This window comes from Cavia porcellus, unplaced genomic scaffold (assembly GCF_034190915.1).
Source record: "Cavia porcellus strain 051 isolate PalLab524CR breed Dunkin Hartley unplaced genomic scaffold, mCavPor4.1 scaffold_24, whole genome shotgun sequence".
Classification (NCBI taxonomy): Eukaryota; Metazoa; Chordata; class Mammalia; order Rodentia; family Caviidae; genus Cavia; species Cavia porcellus.
Window position 1 is genome coordinate 26,115,379 of NW_026947507.1, and position 21,093 is coordinate 26,136,471.

At 38.6% G+C, this 21,093-nt stretch overlaps 1 protein-coding gene across 2 annotated transcripts in view; it reads left to right on the forward strand.

Moving 5' to 3' along the window:
- The window catches only part of Cbr4 (carbonyl reductase 4), a 114,917-nt gene that overhangs the window by 16,476 nt on the left and 77,348 nt on the right, over nucleotides 1-21,093 (forward strand). The window contains exon 5 of one of the 2 annotated variants that reach the window (XM_003469136.5): nucleotides 816-5,994. The exons of the other annotated variant lie outside the window; for it this stretch is intronic. Within the exon in view, the coding sequence (XP_003469184.2) occupies nucleotides 816-994 (179 nt within the window). The 3' untranslated portion in view covers nucleotides 995-5,994. Of the gene's footprint in view, nucleotides 1-815; nucleotides 5,995-21,093 lie in introns of those variants that run through there. 2 annotated transcript variants of the gene reach the window in all.

The following is a 21,093-nucleotide window of genomic DNA, read 5'->3' on the forward strand; positions in this document are numbered from 1 at the left end:
GGGTTAAGCATTTTGTTAGTAATATATATTAATAAATTTCAAACAAGATTTTCTCATAAATCTGTAATTTTTCTTGTTATGTGTATAATAATTGAGAATTAGTTGCTTAATAGACTATAGTACTTTATACTGTAAAACTTTTATTACTTAATAGACGTAGTGCTTCATACTGTAGAACTTTGGAACATGTTCTTTAAAACCCTTATTACTTACATGTACCAATACCAAATTGAATTTTGAATTTTTATGTATTTGTATCAGAACTGGATATGAACATAGATTTTTTAAAAATACAGATATCAGAAACACTGGGCTTTCTAATTACAATTACTAGTATAAATGGAGTGTGTTGTTCTTGTCAGAATTGCTACATCAGTTTGTGTGACCACATTTATGAGATCTTCCCTTGACACTACCTCTTTACTGTTCTACTCAAGTAAAAATAATTTTTGTGGCATTTGATTTACCTCTGTATGAGTATTCAGCTGATATTTATGTAATTGTTTCCAACATCAATTATATATTCCCTAAGGAATGGAATTTTATTTCATTAATGTTTATTTCCACCTATTACATGACACAGCATTAATGTTATTTTTGCTAGGAATTAGACCAAATACTTGGGGGTAAGATGTTTTAGTGTTCAGTAAATGTTAAGTTAAAGTGAGTAAATTTGTAGACATGGTTATTTAACTGGCACAGAACTCTGTTTTATAAATAAGGTTTATTCTCATTTTCAATTGTAAATTCATTTGTTTAAATTGATCAGATATCTTAGTGTCTACTCTTCAACTAAATAAACATTTTTCTTTTAGGATTTGTCCATACAGATATGACAAAAAACTTGAAAGAAGAACATTTAAAGAAAAACATCCCTCTCGGGAGGTTTGGAGAAGCTATTGAAGTGGCACATGCAGTTGTGTTTCTTTTAGAGGCTCCATATGTTACGGGACATGTTCTAGTGGTGGATGGAGGATTACAGCTTGTGATATAATTAGAGATTGTTTGTATATAATGGTGGTTTGAATCAGGTTGGCTATTGATTATAAATCACGCCTACACTGGTGACATTTACTAATTAAACATATTGATTCCACAAATGTTGATTCTCATGCTTATATGATTGTCTGAAAAGAACAATGTGGAACCAGCTGTGTTTTAGCTAAAGGGTATGTGTCATTTACTGTTGATTACCTTATGTGCTGTAGTAATTTTAGTACAGAGACATTTTGCAAGTGCTGTAAACAGGTATTAACTTACATATTTTATCTCCCAAGTACAAAATTATGTTGTCTAATTGTGATGAATTTTTTCAGTGTATTTGGTAGAATTTTTTAGATTTTAACCTTTTGGACTTTTGCCAAAATAAGAGTATTTACAGAACAATGATTAGTTAGCAGTGCTTCAGCAGCCTTGCTAAAGTTAAACACTGTATTGGTTGTACGTGTGCTTAGGCCATCCATTTTTCCACAAGTTAGGAAAAGTGTTAATTAGATAAAGACATGAAGTTAGAGTCTGTTTTTTGGAGAGCCATTACTCTTGGTTAAGCAGGTAGGCAAAATAATATGCAAACTTAAGGATGGTGTAATTGACCCATTCCTTAGAAATTCTGAAAGATGGTGAAGATTAATTCTTATGTAGTATTAAGGTTTTAATATCTGGTATAGCAATAAACTGCACAGATTTCATGAATGTGGGGATGGGTTTTTTTTCCTAAACACTCAATATAGTGAACTATTTTATATATATATATATGAAATATAGCATTAAGAATATTTTGTGGGCCATGGGTGGTGGCACATACCTGCAGTTCCAGCTACTCAGAAGAGTGAGGTAAGAGGATTGCAAGTTCATGTCTAGCAAGGGCAACTTCATGAGACCCTGTTAAAATAAAAGAAATTAAATTAAAATTATAAAGTAAAAATATCTGGTACTTCCTTGATTCAAGCCCAGTATAAGAAAAAAAAAGTATTTTGCATTAATAAATATAATAATGATTCTTACCTTAACATTTTAGAAAGGTAATAATTACTTATAACTCATTAAAAAATAACAAATCTGCAGTAACAATAAATTAAATGTCTTTATAAGAAGCAAAGCATTGGGGGCTGGGGATTTAGCTTAGAGGCATAAGCGCCTGCCTTGCAAATGTGGGGTCCTGAGTTCGATCCCTGGAACCGATAAAAAAAAAAAAAAAAGAACCAAAGCATTAGTTTTGAAAGAGAATATTTGCCTGGAAATAGAGATAAACACATGAACTTAATGCATAATTTCAGATGTCTTTTCTTGCATTGAATTCTTGTGGGGAATAATGTAATATTTCAGTGTCACTGGATTCATGTTGGCTTTTATTATATCATTTTTCAAAATTATAAATATTTAAAATTAAAAACCCTTATGGCTCTTTTGCAGCTGAATATTATCTAAGAGGAGACTTAACTATATATTAAAATCTGTGCAAAAATATTAGTAGGCAATACTAATAGTGTAATAATTGTAAGTCAAAGCCGTTTTCTAAATCAAGATTCCTGAGTTCTTAAAATTTTTCTTAATTTATCTTTGAAACAGTTTTCTTAATCTCTTCATGATATGGGAAACTTTGGCATAAAGTTAGCTATTGATCTGCTAGTTGAAAGGCATGTTAATATCACAGGCATTAACAGTTCCAAGTGCAGAGAAGAAATGCAGCATTTTTTTTTAATTTAAAAGGAAAAAGAAAAAAAAAAACAGAACAAAGCAAAACAGTGTAAGGGTACAAGTAATATAGAGCTACAAAATAAAAAAAAAACAGTAAGATATCACCAATTAATAGATTACACACTATCATCTTTGAAACAGTGATTCAGGTCACAGGATCAAAGCATACAAAGTGAACATTCAAATAGTGAGACTGCAAATAGTTGTGTTCAATGATCCAATCAAAAATATTAATATGGTCATCTATTTAACACAAGTAAACACACTTGCTGTTGTATCCTTTTGGGTACTTTTTTCCCCCCTCTCTTTATTACAACAAAATTTACACATTTTGCGTTTTATTGCTCCCATAGATCTTATTACCTTTTTTTGTAAGAGAATAAAATCAAACATGATAAAACAAAGCTGTCAGTCAAAACCAAGGATAGACATAGCACATGAGGTAAAAACAGAGTACAAGGTTATCAACAACGGTTGCCATAATGCCTCTTGCTTCCTTAAGAAGAATTGTCCATCTCATTAGGTATTATAAAGTTGAACAAAACAGTAGAGAACAAGTTAAATCAAACCTAAACATTGTAAACCTTACAGAACTTCAAAAGAGGATAATAGTTAAACCAGAATGGGCATCAAGTGAATCTTATTGCCTTCAAAGTAATTGCCTATACTCTGATACTTAATACTACCATACAGAGCGAAACAGAGTCTAATCATTAAAAACAAGATAGTGGGAGTATTACAGGACTTCAAATTAAGTTAATAGGAAATCAAGAAGTTTACTATAATATATCCTGCTAGTTTTTTTTATTTTTTCCCCTTAGTTTAAAAAAGAAAAAAAAATAAATAATTTTTAAATGAATAAGGAAGAGGTTGAGATAAAAGAGGGCTGAACAACATAACAATACAGGTCAAAGCATGACACTTTCAGCAACCTAGTGCTTCACCACCAAATAACCCGACTTAATAGTACTTACCATAGTGTCTTTTTCTTTGAAATATTTGAATATAACTTCATATGCTATAGCATCAAACATATCAAGACAGTGTAACAGCATTCAAGTGGATGAAAGCATTGTAGAGTATTTAGAACCAGCTAACAGAAAAATGAACAATGGTTTCTATATTGTCTCTTTGCCTATAACAATTTTTGTTTATAGTACCACATATGGTAATATCCAGCAAGATACAACATGATAAAACCAATGGAGACAGAAGAGCCATAGTTTGGTGGGGCTTTAAAACAAGATGGTATTAAATGAGCACTAGCTATTATGATGTCTTGTTTTCTTCAAAATAGCTGTTCATTGCATCACAGGCCATAATATCGAATAGCCCAGAATAAAGCCATTCCAATTAGTAAGTGAAAACTTTATAAGGCTTCAAGGCCAATAATGGGGAATCATGGTTACCACATACTTTTATATATTTGAATCATTTCCTACACTACAGAAACTATTCGGTGTTCACAGATGCGAGTTTGATTTATTTTACTTATGAGTATGGTTTCAAGCTGCACCCATTTATTGATAAATATCTCAATGTGATCCTTCTTTATAGCTGAGTAGTACTCCATTATATAGAAATACCATAACTTTTTTATCCATTCCTCAGTTGATGGACACTTGGGTTGTTTCCAAGATCTGGCGATTACAAATTGTGCTGCTATAAACATAGGTGCACATGTATCACTGTGGTATAATGTTTTCAGTTCTTCTGGGACTATGCCTAGAAGTGGAATAGCTGGAACAAATGGGACTTCCAATCCCAGTTTTTTGAGAAATCTCCAAACTGACCTCCACAAAGGTTGTACCAGTCTACACTCCCACCAATAGCGTAGAAGAGTTCCTTTTTCCCCACAGCCTCTCCAGCACTTGTTGTTGGTTTTCTTGAACCTACCCATTCTTTCAGGAGTGAGATAGAATCTCAGTGTGGTTTTAATTTGCATTTTCCTGATGGCCAATGATGATGAACATTTTTTCATGTATTTATTTGCCATTTGTATTTCTTCATCTGAGAAGTGTATATTCATCTCAGATGCTACACTGAAAGAAGAAATTGAAGATGATTTCAGAAAATGGAAAGACATCCCATGCTCATGGATAGGAAGAACAAACATTGTGAAAATGGCCATTCTCCCAAAACTGTTATACAGATTCAATGCAATCCCAATAAAAATACCACCAACATACCTTATGGATCTAGAGAAATCACTCCTAAAATTCATCTGGAACCAGAAGAGACCTAGAATAGCAAAGGCAGTTCTAAGCAGAAAAGTCAAGGCAGGAGGCATCACAATCCCTAACTTGAAGTTATACTACAAAGCAACTGTAGTAAAATCAACATGGTACTGGAATCAAAACAGAGCCAAAGATCAATGGAATAGATTAGAAGACACAACCACAACTACAAACACACTAAACAACCTTATCTTTGATAAAGGAGCCAAGCAGGTTTGCTGGAAGAATGACAGTCTCTTTAATAAATGGTGTTGGAAAAACTAGCTCTCCATTTGCCGAAAACTAAAACTAGACCCAAGCCTATCACCATGTACTAAATTAAAATCTAAATGGATCAAAGATCTGAATATTAAAACAGAAACACTAAATCTATTGGAAGACAAATTAGGTAGAAACCTTGAAGACATAGGAGTAGGTAGAGAATTCATGAACAGCACTCAAACTGCACGGGAAATACTTCCCAGAATCAATAACTGGGACCACCTCTTATTAAAACGTTTCTGCAAGTCAAAAAAAAAAAAAAATCTCCAGCATAGTGAAAATGCAGCATTTTGGATGACTTCAAAGGTGTTGCTTCTGAGCGAGGAGAGTTTATGCAGGCGGAGGAGGTTTAGCTTTTCTGACCCATCGGCCTTTGGCTACCTGCATTTCACTTGAGCTTTAATTACCTTTGCTGTACATGTCATATTATGAAGTTGTCAGTGAGGCTGATTTGACTTGTGATTTATGCCAAAGGATGCAATTTTTGCCTGAAATTCATACCTAGACAAATTCAAGGAAAAAGAATTTGAAGAGAAAAATTTTTATTATGTTCTGTTGTCCATGGCATTCCAAAAATGGGAACATTAGGCATAAATGGGTTAAAAAGAAAGTAATGTATTTTACTGAGTGGCATTGAGATGTCAATTATAGGTAGGCCTTGCCCTCAGGTGTGTGTCTATGTTTTACAATAAGAATTAAAAACCTTTTAAACTGTTCCAAACCTCGCCGGTCTATGTTTAACTGGTGGAATATGTGATGATACATTGAAACAAATAAAATAAATCTTTGCTGAATTCTAGGTGAATTCGCCACCTAATTTCACTGACCTAGTAGAATATGTGATTTCAAACTTATTTTTTGATTCTAAAATCAGTTGCCAGCTGTTGCCTTATGCTTGGAATTTGAGAACTTAAGTGTATTAACCAGGAAACTCACCTGTAGCGTTATCTGACTTTAAAGAGCTTACAGTCCAGCCTGTGGTTAGCATGAAGAGAAAGTTAATGGGTAAAGCCAAGGTATTAAAATTTTGTGCTGAGTTTTTAAAATGTGTACTGCCTTCATACTTCTTTCATACTCATTATATGAAGGATTGTAAATGCTGTTTAGATACAGAATTATTTCTGACTACTTTGGAGGGGATAATTTGTGCAAAGATCATTTAATTTATATGCTTCTGTAATCCAGTAAAGGGAGAAGACTCTTCTCAATATTCAAGGATTATATGTTATGTCACTGAAATATTTTTCCAAACTTTCAGAATGAAAATATGCATTAAATTAAGAAATCATAACCCTGCCCTAACTTGACAGCAGATAAAGTATTCAATAATTAACTTTGTTTTTTATTAATTTTGACTCCCAGTTACATTGTAAGTTCCTAAGGATAAACTCTCTACTGTGTTTTCATTCATTAAGTAATTCAACAAGTAATTATTGTACTTTTGCTACCACCCACTTTATCTATTCAGCCCTGAGTACATTGGATAAACTAAGTAAATGCACAGGTTATTTTTAGAAATGATTTAAGAAAATTATTGGAGTCACTGAGATGAATTTGTTCTGGTTCTTAGTGCATATTTTGAAATTTTGTTTCTTGGTCAGATCTGTGTGACTTACCTTCTTTTTGGAAGGCTATTTGTCTCTGTGATTTTGATGCTTGTTATTTTTTTAAGTTTTGTAACCAAATTTGCAGTGCTAAGCCAATCAAGTATTTTCTCTTAGGCTACATGCCTTCAGTTTGGATATTTCTCACAGTTTAATTTGGAATTCTTAAGCCAGTAACCCACATGGAGATGATGTCAGTATCACCTGTGTTACTGAACCTACTTCCATTCACTTGGGTGTTGGGGCAAGAAAGAAGATTGGTCAGCAAGCAAGACTCAGAAGATGGAGGTCTGTTTCCAGAAAGACTATGTTAACACAGATTTTAAAGCTGCTTTTGTCTTCAGGAGGAAATGACTGATGAAACCTGGTAGCCGTGGACGGGGGGAGGAGAGATGAGGGAAGCAGAGGCTAAATCACCCTGTGTGAATGACTGGGGAGGCTGGGTCCTCACTGTCACGTTCCATTCCAGTCTTAGGAGATGGAACAATGGCTGCTCTGTTTGCTGCTGATAGGGGCTGAAGGAGGGTGATAGTGGAATGGAACTGTTTAACCTGGAGCTGGTTATGTGGGAGGACCTGAAAGCATACGTAAACCATCCTATAAATGTAGAGCAGGTATCTACCTACTTTTGTACTAATTATATAATTCAGTTCCCTTTGTAAACTGCCACTTGTAGCTTGGTATATTGGTTTCAACGTCTTTAAAGTTCTTTGTATTAAGCTACCACGAAGTAGGGAGATCTTTTTCAAATGGGAAGGAGAACAAGGAGGAGGAAAGGATACAAAAAAGAATAAAAATGAAGGATTGAGGAAATAAATGGAAGTAGAGCTTGTGCAAATGGTAAGGGAACAACGGAGGGAGCAGAGAGAGAGGAGACAAGGGAATGAAAAATTAAGATGTGTTAATCGGTACTGAGTAAGTATTGCCCAGGTCCATCAGAAATTTTATTAATTTGTTCCTCAATGTCAGTTTTACTTGGGACTCCTGTGGGGGAAATTTCTATCAGGTATCTTAATGCAATGGAGCCCCTGGCTCTCTTCAGTCTGTGTCTGAATATTCTTTTTCCACCCTGTGCAAGCCCTGAATCTTTCTCTCCTTTGTTGGCTATACCTACTTCAACTCAGGACAGTCTTTCTTCAAATGTCCTTCTTTCTTATACACATCAGTGTAGGCACATTGATCCTTGCCTTGAGGAGCCTTAGTTTATTTGAGGGATTCTTTTTTTCATGAGAGAGTAATGCAGTGGCCAGTAAAGAGAGAGTAATGCAGTGGCCAGTAAAGAAACATTGTGTTTTGCATCCTCCTTTGCTCCTCTCCATCCCTCCTCCTCCACCTGGGATGGATTCATCTCCAAAGCTCCCTCAATCCTTTATACTTTGTCTGTAATGTATTGGGCACTCTGATTTTCAATGTCATCTTCACCATTCTTATGTTTTCTGGTCCTTCAAAGTCAACATCAGTATACGTCCTGTATGCCTGATTCAGCCTCTTCAGGAATTGGGATTGGTCCTCCTTTATCTTTTGTCATAATTCCCCAATCTAATTAGACACTTGTTTAGGTAGCCCTTTCCTTAAGCCTTACAGAATAGATCTCTGATAGTGTTTCAAAGAAGCAATCTGGATCTGCCATTGGAATGGCTGTATTTGTAGCAAGGGTTCCATTTGGATCTGCTAGATGGAGTGGAAGCTCTTCTTGCCTTATTAATCACCATTCTCTTTTCATCTCATGTTAACAATATTCATCAGAGGCTGTATATCTCCCCAACAAGGGTGATACGTTGCAAACATAGAGGTAAAGAAGTGAGTTATTGGGAGGGGATTTTCTCTGTAAGATAGATTATTATTAGTCCAATTAAAGAAGTTCAACATTGAGAAGAGGTTGTGCATCCAAAGAAAACCAACTGGTAGCTTATTTACCTTTAGACTGCTGTGGGGTATTGTCACAAAGGAAACTGCCTTGCTCTGGGGGTAGTTCCCTCCTGGAGGTGTACCGTGGTAGCATTTGGAAGGATTTTAGGATCTCTTCTTTGCTCAGCAGTAGATACCTGAGGCTATCCCATGCTCTTTGGAGGAAGCAACCTAGATGCTAAAGGTGTCAGTGTAGACCCTAAAAAGCAGGAGGTGGTACCGGTAAAGAGTAGAAAGGATTTAATATTTGCATTATCATCTCATCTTCCTCCTCTCAATCTTCCCGCTGATAGACTAATTGTTTTTTGTTTTTTCTTTTGCTATTTAGTCTGTAAGCTTGCCTTTGCTTTTCTCCCTGCTTCATCATGTTGCAAGATCAGAAATGCTCCTACATAGGGTATCTCATTGTTTTTTTCCTGCTTGGTCACAAAATAATTTTAGTTGCAAAATAGTATTGGTAATTAACTGTATACAGAGACCACATTATATTATAATAGAATATCTTCTTTTGGTCTTAGATTCTAAACGAAAATTAGACCAGTTATTCAAAATCTACCCCAACAGACTTTCCTGGGGATCAATGGCGTATGTCCCATCTGAAAACAAAAGCCTTCACATATGCACTGTCACCTAAATTGAGAATCAGGTCATTTGTGTTGGCAGTACTTACTGGTCTTCTCTCCAAACAAGGAACCTGATGAATAGAATTCGTAATGATTATTTTCATCCACAAAGATAACCCAAAAGAGAAAAGGAGTTCCTGGCTATACATACACATTGGAGTGACTCACCCTACTCAAGTGGCAAATTTGTAAACCTGCAGTTTATTTTCCTTGCTCCATTGGTCAGGCTGGGGCAGGAGCTCCCTAGAGCAAATAGCTCTGAGCAGAGCTGCTATCGCAGATGTGATATCTTGACTAAATTAAGCAATACAGCATGTGGCACTTGATTTGCAACAATTGAAAAGGAGACTATCTTCTTTTAGTGCCTATCAGGAAGGCTTTCACATGCACTTGGAATAGTCAAAAGTACATAGTTGTGTACTTGGTGCTCTTAGTGCTCTTTCACTCTCCTGCCTTCTGTCATACTGTAGACCAAAAAACCGTGAATGTTTAGCCATCCAGCAAAACATCATCATCCACATCATCATCCGTTAATGACATCATGTTAGTGAATAGCACTCTTTGGCAAACCCACTTTTCTGCTTCTCTTATTTTTATCATACCTGTATGAAAAACTTACAAATGTACACGATCAGCTCTTGGTCTTCTCTCTATACCATGCTCTGTTGACTTTCGTTGAGATACTCTTCCAGATGCTTCTCATCTTCCTGCTCTAATGTTGACCAAATGCTTTTGAATGTGCTTCAGTTTTCAATGTAGGATTTTGCTATCTTTCTAGAAGTTGCTTTTAGCTTAGTCTGCCTTAATCTATTTTCTAAACAATGGAGCTTGCTGGTTGTTATCCAAGATGCATTTTGCTTTTCATAATAATAGAACCCTATGTTTTTAATTTAACACATAGAGTAAAAACTAAATGTTCAAGTTTGCCCTGCCCTAAGGGAATTCATGTCATTGAATTTTGATCTGTGAAGCCTAAGTTTAAATGTCTATTTCACACGAAGTCTGATGTCTAACACAATGATCAACAACACATGATGCACAGTAAATATTGTTGACTTACTGAATCAGTGTATTTCCTCATCCTTAGAGACTTTCTTCTCCTAACACTTTTCCCTGCTTATTGAACTGTTAGTTTTCAGGGCTGCTCTCAAATATCATATCCTCTGAGAACTTTTCTTCGTCTCCTTCTCTCCCCTATTTAAAGTATTTCTTGTAGTAATATTTTTATCTCAGCTTGAACAATTAAAGCTGAATTCATTCTCTTTATGATAGTAGTCTTTCTAGGGTTGCTGCAGTAGCAGGGTTGTTTTGATATGAAGAGTTCTGGTCACTTTGACTCAGCTACTCCCCTTCAATAATTATAACGGTATAACTCACAATAGCCAAATCTTTTTTTAAAAATTTTATTTAAGGAGGAAAAAAAAGGAAAGAAAGGGTACAAGTTATACAGATTTACAGAAAAAAATAAACAGTAGGAAATCACTAGTTAATGGGTTACATATTGTCATCTTAGAAATAATTGTTCAAGTCACAAAATTAAAGCTTGTAAAGTGGATATTCCAACAGTGAGACTGCAAACAGTTCTGTTCAATGATCCAATAAAACTCAGTGATATCATTTTCTATCTTATACACTTAAATATACATGCAGTTATATCGTTTAGAGCACTTTCTTTTCCTCTCTTTTGTACAATGACAATTATACATTTTGGGTTTTGTTGCTCCCACAGTTCTTGTAACTTTTTTGGAAGAGAGTAGAACCAAATATGACATAACAGAACAGAGTCAATCAAATCAAAAGGGTGGACATAATAGATAATGTAAAAGCATAATACAAGGTGATCAACAATGGTTACCATAATGCCTCCCGCTATCTCTAATAGAATTGCCTATATCATCAGTTATAATAAAATTGAACAAAACAGTAAAGAACAAAACCGACAAGACCAAAACATTGGAGACATTATAGGTCTTCAAAAGTAGATAAAAGTCAACGAGAATGGGCGTCACAATGAATCTCACTATCTTTACAGCTGTTGCCTGAACTTTCGAACCTGGTACTATCAAGCAAAACAGAATAGGGGTACATCAGTCAAAAACAAGATGGTGGGAGTAATACAGGGCTTTAAATCAAGGTAATGGAAAGTCAAAATGGGTTACTATAATATATCCTGCTATTTTTTATTTATTTTCCCCTTAATTAAAAGGATAAAAATGAAAAAGTAAATAATGAAGTGGCGATTGAGATAAAAGAGGGCATAACAGCAAAACAGCGCAGCTCAAAGCATAACCATTTAAGCAGAATCGTATTTCACCACAAGATAATCTGACATAAAAGTAGTTACCATATTGTCTCTTTCCTTGAAATCTTTGAGTATAACTTCGTATACTGTAGCATCAAATATATCAAAACAATGTAAAACCATTTAAGAGAATGACAGCATTACAGGGCATTTAGAATCAACTAACAGAAAATGAAAAATGGTTTCTGTATAATCTCCTTGTCTTTAAAAGTTTTTGCTTATACTATCATACATAATAAAATCCAGTAAGATACAACCTGTTTAGACCAATGGAGACAGAAGAACAAAAAGCTTGATGAGACTTCAAAACAAGATGATACTAAATCAGTATTACCTAAGATGTCATTTTCTCCCAAATAGCTGTTCCTATCATCCAATCTTCTCTGCCTCATTTCTGTTGAGCTCTTTTTCTGTCATTAGTTGTCAGTTTGTCTTCTTCATTTTGTCTTCTGCTCCATTCATTATGGCCTCTCTGCCACTATTTCTGGATTCTTTGTATTTTTCTTTTTTAGAATATCCTGCAGTATTCTCTGTAGAGTTGAATTGGTGGTTGCAAATTCCCCTAGTTCCTCTTTATCCTGGAAGCACCTTGTTTTTCCATCAATTTCCAGGGATAGTTGTGCAGGATATATCAATCTTGGCTTGAGATTATTATCTTTCAAAGCTTGAATGATTTCCCCCCACGCTCTTCGTGATTTGATGGTTTGTGCAGAGAAATCTGCTGTAATTCTGATGGGTGTTCCCTTGTAAGTGGTCTGTTTCTTGTCTCTGACAGCTTTTAATATTCTGTTCTTGTATTGAATTTCTGGAATTTTTATTATTATATGCCTGGGTGTTGCTCTGTTTGGGTTGTAGGTGGCTGGGGTCCTGTATGCCTCATACATCTGAGTATCTTTACCTTTTGCTAAATTAGGAAAATTCTCCTGGATTATTTCTGTGAGTAGCTTTTGTAGTTCATTTGTTTGTGTCCCTACTTCTTTTATGTTCGTAATTCTTAAGTTATGGATCCTCTTATCATCTTCTAGTCTTTGTATTATTGCTGTTTGTTTCTTTGTTACTTTAAAGAAGTTTTTCATTTCATTCTCCCATATTACAAATCTGCCCTCTAGTTCAGATAGTCTGTCCTTAGTTTCTTTCAAACTGTTATGCCAGTTTTTGATAGAGTTTTTAGTTTCCTGGTAGTCTCTTTGAACCTGCTTCACGTATTCTATGCTTTCTCTGTTTTCTCCATCAAACAATTCTCCCCTCTTTTTCTGTTCTTCCATTCCACCATCTGTTTTTTCTTGGGTGGTGCTTAGCATTTCTCTAACTATTCTGCTTATTTCTAGCTTCAGGTCATTAATAACTTCATTCCTGAACTGATCTGTGAGGCTCTCTAGATGGCGCTTTATGTCTATTGGTGCGGTGTCCGCTATTGCCTGTTTCTCAGGATTGGGGGCTGAGGAGCCTTTCTTGTTGCTGCCTCTTCCCATATTCTTTGTTCCTTATATATGCAAGCTTATATAGGAGGCCCAGCTTCCCTCCCTGTCAGCCACAGCCTGATCGAATTGCGCCGGCTAGGTGTTCCCGCCCACCGCAGCACACCAGAAAATTGCAGACCAGGCAGTCTATGCGGGGCCCGCCCCTCCAGGCCACCCTCAGGCTCTGGGATCTGGATTGTGCTAGCCTACTGGGTCTCCACCAGCAGCGTCACATAGGCTAGGCACTTCTCACCAATCCCGCTTGAGAGGGGGATACATGGCTGAAGTCGCTGCAGCGCCCTGTTCCCGCAAGTCTGCCCAGTCCCAGAATGTCCTCCGCTGGAGTCTCTTAACTGTGGAAGAGTGTCAGTTTCTCTCACTCACCTCACCGCAAGTCAGTGCATAGCTCCCTGCCCGTCCTGTTTTCAACTCTGTTCGCAGATTCCCGTTCTCAGAGCTTCCGCGCGTCTTTCTCCCTGCCAAGCCGATGATGCAGCCGCTGTGCAGCGGGAAACCCAAATTGTGGCTTCCAATGGCGCAGGCTCCAGCCTCCACACTGAGGCCCCTCTATTCCTGTTATTGCACCAGGATTGCATTCCAAGTTGGTTTCTCTCAGCCCAGTTCGTTCCTGGGTCAGCAGAGCATATCTCCACCAGCTTATGACTCCTTACTCTGCACCATTCCTGAATTCTAAGCCAAGTCTTTCAGAGAGCCTCCGTAGCTGCTGCTATCTGTCCGCCATGTTCTCCCAGAAGCCATAGTAGCCAAATCTTGAAAGTGGCCTCTATCAATCAACAAATAAGCAGGTAAAGAAAATGTATGTACACACAATAGAGTATTACTCTGCTAAGGATAAATTTGAGTCATTTGTAAGAAAATGGATGTACCTTGAGACCGTAATGTTAAGTGAAATAATCAAACACAGAACCCTAAATATCTCAGTTTCTCTTTATTTATTTTACATAATTTTCTTTATTACTACATAGTGTTTACATTCTTTGTGGGTAGTTGGTAGATTTTTATTGTACATCTTAATTCTTTTTTTCATCCCCTTTTCCTTCCCTCGCTGCATTTCTTGGTCCCCTTCTCACTTGCAAAAGGTCTCTCTCTCTCTCTGTTTCCTACTATCTGTCTTTTATTTTGTTCTTTATACTTTGGGCTTCCAAGACAAACCCAAAGGAAAGAGTAAAATAAAAGATAACAGGAAGTAAAGACATAGATTTTCCTCAAAGGGGAAGGAGACCAAGTGATGGAGGGGAAAAGGGTGAAAAACATTAGGATGTGTTATGTACATGTACCAACTCCACATCATGAATGTAATCATTATGTACTGCCGATACCTACTAATACAAATAAAAGTTTAACAAAATACTAGTTAGTTTCTTACAATATTTTTAGCACTGCTTCCCCCACCCCCGAATCCCCCCAAAAGGGGAAGATCCTTGCTTGCAGGGAGAACAATGTCTTGGGTCAGTTTAGTCTTTACCTGTTTCCATTGGTCTGTGTGTTTAATTTGAGTGTTGTTTTTATTTTCTATTTCTCCTTGCCCCTATTTGGTACCATGACATAAGACATGATTTGACAAAATTAATGGCTACTAGAAAGTGAGAGGTTAAAATAAAAAAGAACTTGAGAAAAGATGTGCATGCTCACACCCTCATTTTCCACAGGAGGCTAAATTTTGATCAGATCACCTAATCATGGAACAGAAGCAGGCAGAAGTAGTTGAATGTTATCAGTGATCAGGGAATTGTGCTATGGTGGTTTGGATGCCATCTGCACAAAAATAAATCTGCTTGCTTGATTATACTGCTTCAGAGTCTTATGTGCTGTGTTCCCTTTCTTCATTTAGTGTCCTCTCCACCATCCTCCACTGGGGATTGAACCCAATGCTCCTGGTACATGCTAAGTCCTAGCATTCCTTTTTCTTTACGGGCCATGTGGTATAAATTAGCTATATTTTCTGTCAGCTGTATTTCAATCATTCCTTCCTGAGAATACTGCCATTTACTTTGATTTGATGTGAATGTTTCCCTTGAGTTCTTGGGTCTAGCATTAAAAAATGGCTTTTTCAACAATCAGCTAGTTATTTTCATAGTGTTGAGGCACAGTAATTATTATTCTTAGAGACTTTCTATTTTTGGCCGAGAGCACCCCTCTGTAGCTACTGTAGCTGATGTTATGATACTTATTTATAGTTTTTATAGGAGTTTGTGAATTTTCTAATGCTCCTGGGAACTCAGGTGCTGTGTAATTATCAAGCCATTAATATCATCTTCTAGTACCTGTTTCTTTTCAGAGGTTACCATGAAGTTTTAGTTTTTTACACCCTTATTTGCTTAAACATTTAACCATTTAATGCAATACACTGTTTTAGTTCAAAACTCTATATAAATAAAATGCACATATTGAATTTTGCAATGTTAGGAAAATTATAGCAGACAGCTGAGAATCCATAGACTTGTTAAGGTACTTAGGGTAAAGAGTTATTAAACATTTAAAAATTAGTTTTGTTCATAATATAATATTCTATAGCTATTAAGACAGCTGTACACACAAAAGAGTAAATTTAGAAATATGCATGTTTGTCAGACAAGATAACAGCTGTCTATAATCCCAGAACTGAGCTGGGGTCTAACTCAAAAAATCTTTGGCTACACAATATTTGAATAGTTTTTCTCATTTCTTTCTAGTAGTTCATGGTTTTAGTTCTTTAACCCATTTTGAGTTGATTTTTATGTAGGGTGAGAGGTAGGAGTAAAAGTTTCAATATTTTGTTTGTCTTTTGAGTCAGGGTCTCACTATGTAGTCCAGGGTGGCCTTAACTTGAGTACTGGAATCTCTGGCCTATACCACCATTCCCAGGCAAAATTTCAGTGCTGTTTGTGAGATCATTCAATTTTCCCAGCACCATTTATAGAAGAGGCTGTCCTTACTCCAGTGCATGTCTTTTTGTTCTTTATTGAAAATCAGTTGGATGTAAATGCACATCGTTTCTGAGAATTCTGCTTAATTGTATTGGTTTCTGTATATTTTTTTATACCTATATAGTGTTTTGGTTTTTTTTTTTATCAGTACCAGGGATCGAACTCACAACTGCCTGCTTACAAGGCAGGTGCATATGCCGCTGAGCTATATCCCCAGCCCCCTATATAGTGTTTTGATTACTATAGTTTTGTGAAATATCTTGAAGTTAGTGTGGTACCACCGGTTTGTTCTTTTTGCTCAAGACTACTTTGGCTTCTGTTACCATATGAATTTTAGGATTTTTTTTGTCTAGCTCTATGAAGACTGTCATTGATATTTTGATAAGGAATTACATTGAATCTGTAAGTCACTTCAAGTAATATGAAGTTTAAAACAATTATTTTTCTAGCCCATGAATGTGAAGTCTTTCCATTTATTTGGTACATTCTTTTCAATTTCTTTCATCTGAGTTTTGTAATTTTCTTTGTGGAGGTCATTCACTTTCTTGATTAAATTTATTCCGAGGTATTTTTTTCCTTGTAGCTGTTAATGGGTTTAGTTTCATGATTTCTTTATTTTTTATATTGCCATATAAAAGCACTACTGATACTTGTATGCTGATTTTGTATCCTACAACTTATTAAATTCCTTTATTAGTTCTAATTTTTCTTCCTTTTTTCTTATTTGAGACAGTCTCGCCATATAGCTCAGGCTGGTCTTGAGCTCACTTGTAGCTCAGGCTGGTTTTAAACTCTCAGTGATCATTCCCTCTCAGAGTGCTGAGATTACAGATGTGTGCCATTGTGCCTGACTCTCTTAATAATCTTTTGATGGAGTCTTTAGTTTTCCCTTCCTATGCATATGCTATTTCTGTCTTTTTTCTTGGTACTTTTGTGTGAAGTCTTCTAAGTGTGTTGAGTAAAAGTGATAAGAGCAGCTGAGAATGTAGTTCAAAGCTTCCCTAGCATGTGGAAAACTCCAGGTTCATTTCCCAGCACCAACACAAGGGATGGGGGAATGTCGGTGTCGCTCCCGGCCGGCAGGAAGAACACACGACAAATTCTGACGGTGTGTAACCTTGTCTTTATTTGTCTGCGCGTGGGCCGCGCGAGGCCTCTGCTCTGTCACCAGTCCTTTCTCACCGGTGGACTTTTTTTATCTCCTCTCGCAGGGAGGGTCACATATATATATATATGGACTCATCATCCAATAGGGCAACAGCAAGCAATGCAAGCTGATTGGTCATCGTCATTGGTTGCTAGGTAGACCAATCTATTGCGCGGGCTGTTTAAGTCGCCAGGGCAATCAGGGGGCAAGAAGCAGGCGCCATCTTGGCTCACTCGATGGGAGGGGTAATTTAGCTCAGGCTTTGCCTTTTCCTACAGGCCGCATGACCGCCGCGGATGGTGAACTAGCGCTGGTGCGGCTCCCAACATCTCCCCCTATTTTATTTATATTGAATGAATGTACGCATCGCAGCCCGCCCTGGATTGAGTGTAGAGGCTTATGCCCTGTGTTGAGGCCCACCGTAGGCCCTTGGCTTGGACCCTGGTCAGCCGTCCCTGGGTCTGCCAAGGCCTTGAGACCCTCGTCCTTTTTCCAGGGCCAGGAGTGAACTGGATGGAACCTGGATGCACATAGGCATGCACTCATGCCCCTCCGTGCGATCCCCTCGGAGAGACATCTAGATCTGGGCAGATTCTAGTAATCCAGCGGCTTTTGTGCAGTATGGGGTAGGGCCTGGCTTAGGTCGAGTCGTGCTGGGGAGGCACGCTCTTACCCGTCATTGACTCACCCACCCTGTTACATGTTGTTGTCTAGGGAGGAGAATGTGGGAAGCCTGTCACTTTTAAACGCGGTCGTAGGCCATGCGAGCGAGCCATGCGTATACAAGGGTAGCACATAGGGGAGCAAGCCGTTCCAGGCCCCCAAAAAGGGATTGTCCTGCAGTTTTTTTAGGGCTCATCTTGTTGTTGGGTCTGCGGTTGGCCTCTGGTGGAACAGGCCTGATCTTTAGTCGAGGGACTTGTCGCACGCGTCAACCTCTCTGGGACCCACAGTGGTTCTCGTCCCGGTCCCTGCGGAAAGACACAAACCGCGCCTCGGTTCCAGCTAACCACCGGATCTGGGCCCATCCATTGTCCCGTCAGGACATCTTTTTATCTAACCCATCCTTTATTTTTTGGGGGATGGGGTACAATGTGCCATAGCTGGGGAGCAATTTTTACTGTGTAAGTTTAAAAAATTGTATGTGAATAATGCCATAGATAACCGCGCCTTTGGAGGCAGGCCTTGGCTTACTCCCCCTTTTTGTTTTTTATTTTATTTTATTTTATTTTATTTTATTTATTTTTTTTATCGGTACCAGGGATCGAACTCGCGATTGCCTGCTTACAAGGCAGGCGCTTATGCCGCTGAGCTAAATCCCCAGCCCCCGTTTCCTCGACCGGCGTTTTCTTCAGCCTGCTCGGCAGAGAACTCTGTGTATCATGCTCGCCAGTCTAAGTAGCTGCCTGAGGGTAGACATGCTTTTGCCAACTGGGTCCAGTCCGCTGGGGTGAGCGGCCCAGAAGACAAGTTTTCTAGCATAGCTATGGTATAGGGTGTAGTAGGACCGAAGGAAGTGACAGCACTCTTAAGCTCTCTGATCTGCTTTATCTCAAAGGGTTCCCAAACATTGCGCCCTTGGCCTGGGGCCATTTGCACAGGATATACTCTATAAGGACTGTAATCTATTCCTTGCATCGGTGGATCCCCTCCGAACCATCGTTTACCCCTCCATAGCTGCCCATGAAAATACCGTCCGCCCCGCGGCGCGACGTCATAGGATGGCGGTCGCAACAGAGTGGAACGGGGCGTCACTTCCTGTGCCGGCTGAGAGAAGGGGGGGTCCCCTGTAGCGGCCTCTCGGTGGGGAACCGCTTTTGGAAATGAACTCCAGGGCGGAGCGGATGGCTATCTCCTCCCCGCCAGGGGGCGCTCGGGGGCCCTTTCTCCTCTCTTTGCTTTTCTCGGGCGGCGCACGCACACAATTCGCGGCGCAACTCGGCATAGGGGTTTTGGGCCTCTCGGCTTTCTGCCCCACCTTTTAGTTTCTCCTCGCTATCTGAGTCGGAGGACTCCAGAGCTTGGGTGTTCTCTATCTTTTCCTGGATCTTCTCCCCCTGGATAGACCCCTCCCGAGAGCATTCCGATTTTGCCTGCTCAAAAGCCTTGCGTGCGTCCATGATTTTTGCGTCTCTAACTGCCGACGGGAACCCCTTCCCCTCCCCTTCAAGACACGCATGTATCATTTCCCACAGGGGGCGAATAGCCGGCGAAATATCGCCTCCCAATTCCGCCGAGGCGAGGTCCCCGCCTAACTTCTCCCATGACGGCAGGTTTAAATGTCCTGTGGGTAAAAACCAGGGAGCCACCCTATCTACCTCCGCTATGAATAGTTCCAGTGTTTTTTGACCTACCCTGAGGTCTCTAGATTTTAAAAGCTTTTTAAGGGCCTTTACCAAGGGCCGTGCCTCCGTGCTTGGTAAATTACCCATCCTCAACCTCCGAGGGCTGTTACTCACCGCGTGTGACTTAGAGAACCCGTCACCTACGCGTGAGCCTGAGGGGAGTCTAAAAGCCCTGTAGGTGCGCGCCACCCAGAGCCCAGGTTTATCCCCTACTCACCTGTCCGACAGCACCACGCTGGAGCGTTGCACACCACCGAGAGGAGTGATCAGTTCCCCGTACGGGCCACCAGATGTCGGTGTCGCTCCTGGCCGGCAGGAAGAACACACGACAAATTCTGACGGTGTGCAACCTTGTCTTTATTTGTCTCCGCGTGGGCCGCGCGAGGCCTCTGCTCTGTCACCAGTCCTTTCTCACCGGTGGACTTTCTCTATCTCCTCTCGCTGGGAGGGTCACATATATATATATATATATATATATATATATATATATGGACTCATCATCCAATAGGGCAACAGCAAGCAATGCAAGCTGATTGGTCATCGTCATTGGTTGCTAGGTAGACCAATCTATTGCGCGGGCTGTTTAAGTCGCCAGGGCAATCAGGGGGCAAGAAGCAGGCGCCATCTTGGCTCACTCGATGGGAGGGGTAATTTAGCTCAGGCTTTGCCTTTTCCTACAGGCCGCATGACCGCCGCGCATGGTGAACTAGCGCTGGTGCGGCTCCCAACAGGGGAAAAGAAAGGAGGAGTGAGATACAAAGAGACAAACACAAAAACAAATAGGCAAGAAAATGAAAAACCAAGAAAGGCGATGGAATCCTCGGATTTTCCAGACCTTAGAAAGAAAACTTTCAGCTTTTCTGCACTGAGTGTGATGTTTCATTCCAGTACATCAAAAACCATAACATGTTTAGGAATAAATTTAATAGATGTATAAAAGTTTTACATTGAAAATTATAGAATACTGATTCCTGAAAGAAATTAAAGAACTAAGTAGAGTGTCACTGTTTATGTCAATGGCCCCCAAGCCTCATGCAATTATGGACTTGACTAACTCTAGTATTTGTGATTTATTCATTGTTAGTGCTCAGACTGGTGGTATGAGTGCTATACCTGCCTAGGGGTGGGGCAGGATACAAGGTAATGGCAGGAAGAAGGTGTGTCTTTCTCTTTATAGTTCATGCTTTGCTATCCACAATTGGCAGCTGCCAAGCTATCCTGCCACTTGGAGCCAGCAAAGTATGGACTGAAACCTCCAAAACTGTAAGAAATAAACCTTTCCTTCTTTCATGTTGGGCATTGGGTATTTTGTCTCAGCAAAGAGAGTAAAAAGTAACTAAGACATAGAGAAATTTACTGTGTTTTTAAATTAAAAGAATCAAAATTACTGGGGTGTTTTCTCTAAACTTTTGAATATATAAATTTATTCTAGTAGATTTTAAAAAATACAAAATAATAAACTGATTTTAAAATTTATGTAGAGATGTAAATAACTTGAATTAGCCAAAGCAATTTTATAAAAAGTGAACAAAATTGGACAAATTTTAATACCTGATTGAAGAAATTATAATTCCCCACTAAT